This window comes from Leopardus geoffroyi, chromosome C1, assembly GCF_018350155.1.
Source record: "Leopardus geoffroyi isolate Oge1 chromosome C1, O.geoffroyi_Oge1_pat1.0, whole genome shotgun sequence".
Lineage (NCBI taxonomy): Eukaryota > Metazoa > Chordata > Mammalia > Carnivora > Felidae > Leopardus > Leopardus geoffroyi.
The window spans coordinates 107,045,900-107,056,878 of record NC_059328.1 but is presented as its reverse complement, the minus strand read 5'-3'; the positions used below and the strand labels follow the sequence as shown (position 1 = coordinate 107,056,878).

The window sequence follows — 10,979 nt, the reverse complement described above, 5'->3', positions numbered from 1 at the left end:
GTTGTCGCTAGTTTACAGATAAGGAAACAGGGGCTCATCGAGTAAGTGAAGCCAGGCAGCCAGGGAAGTATGGGGGGCAGGGCATGCCAGTCCTTTCCACTCTCAGGATAAGAACATTCCTGTGTGTCTTCTTGTCTTGCTAACATCACGATGGTCTGAAGACAATGAACATGACATTTGCCAATAGCCAGTGGTCCCTAGAATAACCTCAGGCCCTCAGCACCACCACTTCACCCTTTTCCTGTTAAATCAGGACTCTATTTCCAGGCCCCAAAGTAACTTCCTACTAATGGCTTTCATCTTTGCACAACTTCGATGTCCCTTTGTCATCCAGTGTGCTCACAACACCTGATCATTACCTTTTAATCCTGGCTACCACCCTAGGAGGGATAGGCACTTTGATAAATGAAGGAGGAAATAGTTCACAGCTGGCCAACTCCAGTGGAGGCTAGCACACATGGGTTTGTGAGGGTTTTAGGGAAAGCACCACAAATCCGGTCCATCCTGATGAGAGCTGACTTGGAGCTTTGCTCCATTTTGGTCCTGGCATCTCCTGCAGCCTTAAATTCTGAACTATCCCATGTTATCCCCATGAGCCAGGGATGAAGCCCAGGAGCTGTAGTGGGATGGAATGTGGGGCCAGGCATGGTGTGTGTGACACATCACCCAGCCTTCACAACTGCAGGGCAAAGCTTGTTCTCCTGAAGAATGAACCAGGCCTCCATATCAACTTAGCATATGTGTACTTACAAACTAGCCTTGTCCTCAAAGAGACGCCCGAACAAGAACGGATCTCATCTGGTTAGGATAACATGGAAATACATTATGGAGTCAGTGGTATTTGAGTTGTTTTGAAGGGACAGAGGCCATTTGCATGGAGGAGAAGGAGAATGCATTCAGGCAGGAGGAAGGCCTGGCAGACAGGCAGAACGCAGCAGAAGTTGGGTTTGTGGGAATGGCAGGTCCACACTTCTTTTTCCAAGGGAAAAAGACCTTTTTACTGAAGTGTAAAATACATACAGAAGAGTGCACAAATCATTAATGTAAGAGTTTTCACAAAGTAACACATTAATGTGTCCACCACCCAGATCCAGAACCAGCATGTTATCAGCATCCCAGAAGCTAGGCTTGTGCCTCTCCAAAGTTAATATTCTCATGTATAACTCCGTGGTTTGGTTTTGCCTGTTGTTTTAATTTTCTATAAATGGACTCATACTATGTAGATTTTATATCTGGGTTTTTTTTTTGTTTTTTTTTTTGTTTTTTTTGGAAATTTATGTTTGTGAGAGTTACCCATGTTGTTACGTATAACAGTTTTTTTTTTTTTTTCATTTTCACTGCTGTATGGAATTCTATTACATGAATGTGTTTGGTATTATATTTATTTTGTATTTCCTAATTAAACTTTGATATTATATCCTGAAATATTTAAATGGACAAATGAATGGGGAAAAAAACCCACCTGTTAAAGAAAATGTTTTCCTAAAACATGATGGAATGACATTGAACTAAGCCATTGACAGAAAGGCCTATCTGAAAGCAGATAAAACCACTTTAGGATCAGAGGGTTGAATTTAGAGGCTGCCCCACAAGAACAAAAGCCCAAGTCAGACTACAGGATTGTTCTAGGAAAGACCCCACTGTCCTGCATCACCCCTAGATCCCAAGGCCTCAGTCTAGCCCTCTCCGTGTGCGCCTACGTCCTCACACCCTTCACTCCTGAATCAGAGTCCCATGCAGGTGTGTTTGGTGGCCAGGCACACTGCTCATATGCCAGCACCCTGTAAGCATATCAGCAAGGCAGGGAAAGGGAGTTTTCTGGCCTTGAGACAGGTCCAAGTTTTGACATAAATAAAGACATACTGGGAAGTGTCTTATCTATTCCCATTACATTTAAATCAACAAACCTTTGGTACCACCAGAACTGTGCAGACTCATTAGCACTGATGAGGCAGGAAAAGGAAGAACTTCCCCACCTCCTATGATATTTCTCATTTTTCCCAATGGGAAGGAGGTTGAAATCTTCTGGTTTGCTTGCTCTAAGGAGCTCTGCCTTTGGGCTGGACACCTAGCTCTGGGAAATTCAGACTCCCTTTCAAATGGCAGCTTCCAGATTTCCTGGCAAATGGTAACGACAGTATTAGTCACATGCTCCCTGTCTGCATAGGACTCAGAGACACAGCAGGACCAACACCACCTGTCAGGTTGGGGATTAGGCCCAGAAAGTATAATAGATACTAAATCGCTGCAAACTGTGTCAACAGGGATGTCTCTGGTATCTGCTTAATCCTCCCTGGCATATCCGGGGTTGAACTTGAGCATCTAGGCTTCCAGGATGCTCTAACCAGGACCCAGGTTGGGTGGGCTTGGGAGAAGAGGCCACATTTGGGGCAAAGAAAGCATAAAGAGTCTCAAAACTGTCCACTGCTCTTTTTCCCCTCTAAGAATCATGCCCTCACCCTGTCTCTCAGTCAGAATGTATAGGCTGTGCATGGACAGGTGACTTCTCTCACCACACATGACACTCTGGGCAACAGCTCTCTGGCTTTCAGAACTGTTTTTACTCCTTTCTGAGGGTGAAGCCCAAGATTATGGAATTTTTCCATCTTCTGCTTTTGGGGGGAAATTCAAATGACCACCTCCAATCATTCCCCACTGCCAGGTCCCGGTCTGTGTCTCCATTCTGTGCCCCAGGGTACAAGTGAAGGTATCTTGTTTTACAGATTTACGTCTTACAACACCTTGTCTTCCATTGTCAAATTCTTCAGGGTGTTCATGGCCTGTTTTCCCAACTAGACTGATTCCCTGGAGAGCAGAATTTTACTCTTCATTTGTAGCCTACTAAGTGTCACAAAGATGGGCTGTTAAATACTTGTAGAAATAAATTATCTCTATCAGCAACAAATTTCTGAGTGAGTGTGTAAAAAGGAATCAAAATGCAAAAATGAGTTTGTTTCATTGAGATATTTCTGTTTATCCCAAGGCAAAGTGAACATAAGAGAAGAGTTTTATTCAATTTCAGACAGGGTCCCTGACCTCTTTCTGCCTCTAGATCCAAGGGATGTGACTACTAAGTCCCTCATTTGTGACAACTCTTCACAAATGTCACACACTAACAATGTGACACCCTCTGAGACTGCCAGGCCCATCCCTGGCTCACCCTTCTCCCCCTAGCTCCGCCTCACCCACCCCCGCCCCCACCAGCCACCCTCCCTCCACTTTCATGGCCCTCAACTCCCCAGGCTCAGTCCTGCCTCCTGGAAAGACACAGGCTTCGGAGGCAGGCAAACCTAAATTCAAATTTAATTTTATTGCTTTCTAGGTATGTGACGTTGGGTAGTTTACTTAACCTCTCTGTACCTCAGTTTCTTCATCTGTAAATTAGATATAATGATACCTACCTCAGAGTTACCTCATATCAAGCACCTGGTTTGTTACTTCCCAAACTTACTTTCCCTGAGTTCCCAAAATTTTCTGGAAGTTCTGAGCCCCTTCAGAAAAGACTTAGAAAATCACTCACAGAAGGAAGGTCTACTCCTCAGGACCCCCTCTTGTTCTCCAGCCTCCCCCTCTCACACTGGCCTTCTCTGAACTGACCAGTTACCACAGCAACTTCTGCCCCCTCTCTCACCAGGGACTGGAACCAGCCACTCTCCATGAAGTTGGCCCCTTCTGCAGGCTGCACCTCACCCTGTGCTCTGTGCCCCTTACTGGAGCTTGCGCCGTGGCTACAGGCCTGCCTTCCCTCTGCCCATCTTACTGCACCTTCCTATCCTATCATTACCTTTCCTGTGGGCTGCATGCAGACAAATAAGTGACAACTGTGAAGATGCCTTTCCCTATCCAGAGTCATTCCAGAAGCTACATGTACTTCCCACAAAAATGCGTGCTAGAAGCCCCTTCAGGACTTGGCTTCAGAGCTCAGAATGCTTCCTTCTCAGCATCCTCAAGTATGGTTGTTCTTTATCCACAGAGAACAAAGTTGATGTTTGTAAAGTGCCAAAAGTCATGGAGAGAAGAAGCAGCCACATGTTGCATAGAGGAGAACATGGCCAGAAATTGAGGGCTCCACCACACCCATACCTTCTTCAGAGCGGGCACTACTCCAAGGGCTCTCAGCATCTTCATTTATAAAAGGGGTTTAGTTGTGAGGATACAACAAAATGAGGTGGTAATGAAAATGGAATCAAATTGAAGCAACTCAAACAGTAATTGGCAGTACTGTTACTCTCTTGGGACTTTCTCCTGGGAATGCCAGGCTGCAAAACCTGTGAGGGTAGAAACTGCTCACAGCCTGTTCCACACTGTTTCCCTCAGCCCTTAGCCCTAGGTCTGAAGTGGAAAAGGCGCTCCACAAATACATGCTGACCAATCGAGCAGTTGAGTTCCCTGTGTTTGCAATGAAGGGGTTGCACCAAATTATCTTAAGTCTCTTCTCCCACCAGCCGTAAAACACTGCCTGCCCATAGGATGGGGGCTGGGGGAAGCTATTAATTTTGTTTGTTTTAATCAAAAATGAGACCCAACCAAAAAGAAATGAGATTGCATTTCTTGCATGTCTTATAAACTTGGTATGAAAGGCAATTCCAAAACAAGATCCAAGAATGTTCTAAGTAATGGCAAAATTACACATTACTACAAAACATGTATAGTCTCCTAAAGTGACCACTTTGGAAAGGATAACCCTCAATAGATGGAAATGTTTTAAAATGTTTATATTAAAAAAAAAAAAAAAAAGGAGTCCTTTGCAGTCACATGGAGATGATGAAAGTTCACCAGGAGCCCCAACCCGTGCCTAGCACTTCTGAGCCCATCATATCAGAAAGGAGCTTGCCTGACATGAGGAGACAGACCCAGGGAAGAAATCAGGGAGGTACCCAGTGTAGTAAGAGGGAGTGCTCATTCAGCCAACACAGCCATGTGTCAGCAGGTAAAACAGACAAGAAGGGAAGTGGGGCTGGTCTGGGCAGAGCCTTGAGTGAATCAAGCCTTCCCATGGGGCGGGGACGTCTATCTAAAACACCAGCCTCCATTAAATCCCCTATAAAAGGTTCCTGTCCCTCTGACCTGGTACTCCATTCACCACCTAACAGCCACTTGCTCATCCTGCCTGTGCATTAGGTAAGTGCCCTCTTGAGAAACCTCTTTCTCATTCTCACTGCCCTGGTGATCTGAGCTCATAAAACCAAGCTGTCAGATCCGGCACAGCCTGTGGTGCTGGCCATGGACAGAAAGTGTCCACTCTGACTGGGCCTCAGGCAAAGTGGGCATGTGCATGTGGGAGAAGATGCTGTCCTGAAGCCATGGGGCTCTTTCCTCCTCCCCTGAGACTGGCCTGTCAGTAACGCCTCTCACCAGAGCATGTTAGCAGCAGCAATGGAACCACTCCTGTGCCTTTCTGGACAGCAAAGGTGTTTTATTCTTAAGGTTCTGGAAACCTCTTTGCAGTACTCACAGTGTATGAGGCCACAATCAGGTTACTTATGCCAATCTGACAATGGGCTTGAACCTTGTCACAGAGGAAGGGGCTAACATGACAGTCTTCCCCAGGGCCTTATTAGGCAAGATGAGTTTGTAGGTTTATCCTAAGGCATCTGAAGAGTAACTAAAAAGTAGCCTTATTTTTACTGTTTATAGGTCAGTGGTTAAGGTCTGACATGCTAAACAACAAAAACCCAGGATCTTTTCATTTCTTTGTTGGGGTACAATATTTGAGGTTTGTACCTTGACGTGCAAAAGCAAAGTCTGCCTGAAATTTTTGGCTACTGGAGGGTAGAAAGGACACCCCTTGAAGAGCTTACCTGGGGTCTATAACCTTCAAAATCCTTCTGGCCACACTGCCCCATCTTCCCCAGCACCAAGCCTCCTTCCTGCCTCCCTTCACTCTCATGCTTCTGTACCCAGGCCTTCCTCTTCCTCCTGCATTTGAACTTGCCATCTCCCGGTCTTTGAGGCTTCTACTTTAATGCACCTCCACGTCCCTTTGCCTTTTGCCTATGCAGCTGCACTCAGGATTCCCTTCAAGCTATGCCCAGATCCCCAGCTAATGAGAAGCAAAATCTCTCCCTTCAGTTAGGAGTCATTCCTCATAGGCCACCAGTTTTGTGGGCTGGAAGGAGCCACACAGCTATGGGAAGGCTGACCTCCCTCACAGTTCACAGGTCCCAGTGCTGAGGACAGATGTCACATTCAGAGGAACTTAAGACTTGGAACTGGAAGGCGCCCTGAGTATGGCCAACAGCTGGTAACCCAGCCTCTTCCTGAATGCCTACTCAAAAGGCAGCAAGAAAGGGTGCAACCCCATGGGGTTCCTGCCTGCCCCACCTGAGGCAGGGGTCAGCTTAGATATGTACTTACTGCCTGTTGGTGTTCCCAGCAGGACCCTAACACCATATAACTAGATAGACTGTCCACAGGATGCAGTCTAGAATGTTCATTGCATTTGAGTTCAGGAGATATGAACTCTTGGGTTTCTTGGTCCCTTACAAGCTATGGGGCCTTGAGCAAATCACCTAACTTCTCTGAGCCTGTTTCCTCACCTATAAAAAGTGGAGATAATAAGGATTATAAGAGATGATGCATATGGAAGTACTCTGTGAGTAGCAGAGTTCACACAGATGTACACATATTATGTATGTATATAATAACATCATAATGATATTTAATAGCTGTCACTTAGTATAAGCCAGCATCTTCCAAGTGCTTTATATGAATTATCTCTTAATCTTCACAATAATCTTATCAAGTAAATACTGGTATTACCTTCATTTCACAATGAGTAAACCGAGGCATAGAAAGGCAAAGCAAACTGCCCTAGCTCACCTGACAGGCAGGTGGTGAGGCTGGCATAGAAGTCCTGACTCTGGAGCCTGTCACTAACCATGACGTGCCCCTCCTTCCCATTCATAAAATCCATTAAGTAGGAAAGGGAGAGGGAATACTCAGAGCCATCAGAGGCAGAGCTGAAGGAAAGACCTAGAAGGAGCAGGAGGAAACGCTGAGGTTGATTTTGGAGCCCCCATGGGGGCTTTGCTTCTTTCTCCAGCTTGACTCCAAAGATGCCTCAGTTACTGCGAAACATTAATGGGATCATCGAAGCCTTTGGGCGATACGCCAGGATGGAGGGCAACTGCAAAATGCTCACCCGGGGGGAGCTGAAAAGGCTCTTGGAGCATGAGTTTGCTGATGTCATTGTGGTATGATGTGCCCGGCGAGGTGGGGAGGGTGGGAGAGGAAAGAGGAAAGGGGTTTGACTGCAGATGCTCTGCCTCAGGAATCTGAAGAGGTAGCCACTGGATCTAAGCCCACTGGATCTCCTGGCAGCTGTGGAGGAGGAGAAAAGGAAGGCAAAGGAACAAGAGATGGTAGTTTCCTTAGAGAAAAAAACCTTGATTTCAATTAATTCTAATTTAGAGACAAGGTGAAAGGACTCAAAAGGGACAGCTCAGGGAAGAATAGAACCCTTGAGTATTCTAGAAATGAAAGTAATTACTGCTCTCTGCTGCTACTTAAATCTGATGCAGTAGCCATTTCCTATGTCCATCAGAAATTCATTCATTCATTTATTAGAAGCATAGCTCTGTGTCTTGTAGTTGCTCAAAAATATTAGTTGAATGGTCACATCAGAAATGTGTTTTTGAGGGCAAGTTGGTTGTCATCAGCTGGGAGGACACTCTGGGAGCCCCTCTTTCTCTCCCCCTACCAGCAAAGCAGACCCAGGGCATTGATGCACTTCCCTGCCTCTTCCTGCCTTTGGTTCCCACCTAAAGCAACCAGGACAATGGCCTTAGGGACAGGAATGTGTAGGCACAGCAGGATGCATACTCAGGGCAACTTGTGGTCTCACCAAACCCCACTCACCCCACCATGGGAAAACACCTGAGCCTCAGTGAACCCACAAAATCTCCTTGAGGCCATGTTCCTGCTGTCTTCGCCTGGTATTGGGCACTGGAGAGAATCCCACTCAGTGCCAGGGGTCAGGAGCCGAGGACAGCCCAAAGAATCATTATGAGCTCATTCATTCATTCATTCATTCATTCTTCAGTGAGTCTTGCTCCAGTTATCCTGTAATCCAGAAATTATGCCAGGCACAGAGGATACAAATCAAGAGGTGCTTCCTACCCTTGTGAGAAGGGCTGCACACTGAAAGCTATTTCATATTAGGGCTGCTGTAGCTATGCACGCACCCTGAGGCTGGCACAGGTGGGCTCCCTGGCTCAGGGGTGGGAAGCCTGCAGACTGAGTGAACTGACCCAACCACACCTTCCCCAGGGGCAGTATGCTGATTTTGCCTCTTCTCCTCCCCAGAAACCCCATGATCCTGCCACTGTGGATGAAGTCCTGTGCCTGCTAGATGAAGATGACACAGGGACTGTGGAGTTCAAGGAATTCCTGGTCCTGGTGTTTAAAGTCGCCCAAGCCTGTTTCAAGACACTGAGCGAGAGTCCTGAGGGGGCTTGTGGATCTCAAGAGTCTGGAATTTGCCCTGCTGGGGACTCACAAGAGCTGGGGGAAGGACAGAACAGGAGAACTGAGGTGGAGCTGGCTAGGGAAGGACAGCATTGTGAGGAGAGCCAACATAGACAGAGCACACAAGCCTCCAGAGGACAGGTAGGGGCCAGGGCTCAGACCCATGGTCAGGATATTGGCCAGGATAGGCAGTCTGAGTCTCAGAGACAAGAGAGAGAGAGTTGGCAGACACAAGCTGGGGAATGTACACAGCAGACCCAGAGAGTGGGAGAAGACAAGAGCCACCAGACCAGAGAGAGGGAGTCAGAGAGACAGTCGCAGGCCAGGGAACAGGATAGAGCCCACCAGACAAGTGAAACAGTGACTGGAACTGGAACTCAGACCCAGACAGATACCACCCAGACTATGGAGGAAGACAGGAGCAGTCAGATAGGAAGCCCTGGTACCCAGCCACAGGAGTCCACCCAGACCAGAGGGACTGAGGTCCAGGGTCAAGATAGGAGTCAGACAAGCCAGATAGTGACAGGAGAACATGTTCAGACACCAGGAGGTGTCACCCAGACCACAGAGCAGGACAGGAGTGGTCACATAGGAAGCCCTGGCACCCAGCCACAGGAGTCCACCCATGGCCAGACCAGAGGGACTGAGGTCCAGGGTCAAGATAGGAGCCAGACAAGCCAAGTGGTGACAGGAGGGCACATTCAAACACAGGCAGGATCACAAACCCAGACACACACCCAGACCATGGAGCAGGGCAAGAGCCAGTCTGCAAGGCACACAGGGGATAGAGATGAGGGACAGATTCAAAGGCAGTCAGGCAGTGGTCAAAGATGGACACAAGTAAGCCACTATGAAGCAGGAGAGGCAGAGATGGGAGGACAGACCCAGGCTGGGGCAAGCACTCTGACAGGGAGACAGGACCGGAGCAGCACTCAACCAAGGTGTAGTGTGACAGGCGGACAGGGAGAGAGCGAATCCACTGTGGTTACCCAAGAGTGGGTGGATGACCACACAAGGGATACAGCAATCCCAAGGCAGGACCAGGGTAGCCTGCATTCTGGCATGCTTTCAGCCCAGGGCCCAGACACAGCCCAGCCAGAAGGAAAGCGAGGCCTCACAGCCAGGGGGCTGTATTCCTACTTCAAAAGCAGTAAGCCATGAGTGTCTCAGCCCCAGACTCCAGTGCCCAGTACCAGAAGAAGACAGCTGCAGAGGGGTTGGCTTGTCCTGCCCTGGCCAGTCCAGTTGGCATATCGGCTCTTTATCATGGTGTTTCTCTTAGGTCTTTCTCAGTGAGACCATTTCTGCAAGGTGCTTTCTATCCTAAATTCCTCTCTCATCTGCTCCACTGTGCAGACCCCTCAGGAACAGGAAAACACAGAGCCAATCACTCATTTATGCCAGATTCTCCTCAGCTTGTGGGGCTTTTCATAGCTATTTTTGTCTCCTCCATCTGTCCATTGCCCCATATATCCTAATGCACCAATAAAACCTTCCTAAGCAACTGGGCTCTCTGTCCCTTTCAATCACTATTGACATGATGGGTTAAGGCTACAGGGCTGTGATAATGAACTAGACATGGCCCCTACCCTTGAAGAGCATCTGGCTGGGAAAATAGTGCATACGATTCCAAGAGTTATAAAAGTGTCAAGAGAGAAGATATCATATTTTTATACTTTGCAGACAGGGATCAGAAAAGTTTTCAACCAGAAGAGGTTTTTTTGCAATGCCCTTAAAAGACAAGCAGGATTTAGGGAAGGAGGGAGGGAGGGAAGGAGGTAACACTCTAATTCTAGAATGTTAAGTCTCTGTTCACCTGTAAGGTCACATAAGAAGGCCAACTTGGGGCGCCTGGGTGGCGCAGTCGGTTAAGCGTCCGACTTCAGCCAGGTCACGATCTCGCGGTCTGTGAGTTCGAGCCCCGCGTCGGGCTCTGGGCTGATGGCTCAGAGCCTGGATCCTGTTTCCGATTCTGTGTCTCCCCCTCTCTCTCTGCCCCTCCCCCGTTCATGCTCTGTCTCTCTCTGTCCCAAAAATAAATAAACGTTGAAAAAAAAATTTAAAAAAAAGAAGGCCAACTTAAGGTTACCAATAAGTGGAAGAAGGCCAGTGGGGACTATGTAGGGGAGAAGGCATGTGTTACCAGAAGCCAGAGCCCCAGAAACTCCTCTGTGTCAGCTCTGACCTCTCATTATGTCTCATCAGCTAGATATAAACAAGTTATCAGGTAGAAACTCTTAACTATGGTTTATTATAATAATAACTTCAGAACTAGTTTTTAAAATATAGATTTATCTGCCTAACTGCAGAAATGCTGAGTCCACAGGTTTTGAGTGGGGCTTATGAAAACTGTGTAAAAGCTTTGTAAGGGGACTCCTGCTTCTGGCACTGTGGCAAACTAGATACTCTGAAGGGCTTTCCACAACAAAATAACTAGATCATGCATAAGGCATATTTTCCATTGCATTTTGGTTTATAGGAAGTAAGGGCAATCTCCAAAGAGAAAACAA

General features: G+C 47.3%; 1 protein-coding gene across 1 annotated transcript; it reads left to right on the top strand.

Moving 5' to 3' along the window:
* The first annotated feature begins 5,031 nt into the window (after positions 1-5,031).
* Positions 5,032-9,973, top strand: CRNN (cornulin). Its single transcript, XM_045479299.1, has 3 exons — positions 5,032-5,121; positions 7,046-7,196; positions 8,308-9,973. Exons 2-3 carry the CDS (start codon positions 7,059-7,061, stop codon positions 9,628-9,630), a joined length of 1,461 nt encoding a protein of 486 aa, XP_045335255.1. The 5' UTR covers positions 5,032-5,121; positions 7,046-7,058; the 3' UTR covers positions 9,631-9,973.
* Positions 9,974-10,979: the final 1,006 nt, after the last annotated feature.

What these genes read in the sequence shown, in the direction of transcription:
- CRNN (XM_045479299.1), top strand. Translation starts at nt 7,059, where the DNA reads ATGCCTCAGTTACTGCGAAACATTAATGGGATCATCGAAGCCTTTGGG. An exon ending in AGTTTGCTGATGTCATTGTG is followed by an intron (nt 7,197 to 8,307) that starts GTATGATGTGCC and finishes TCTCCTCCCCAG; the next exon opens with AAACCCCATGATCCTGCCAC.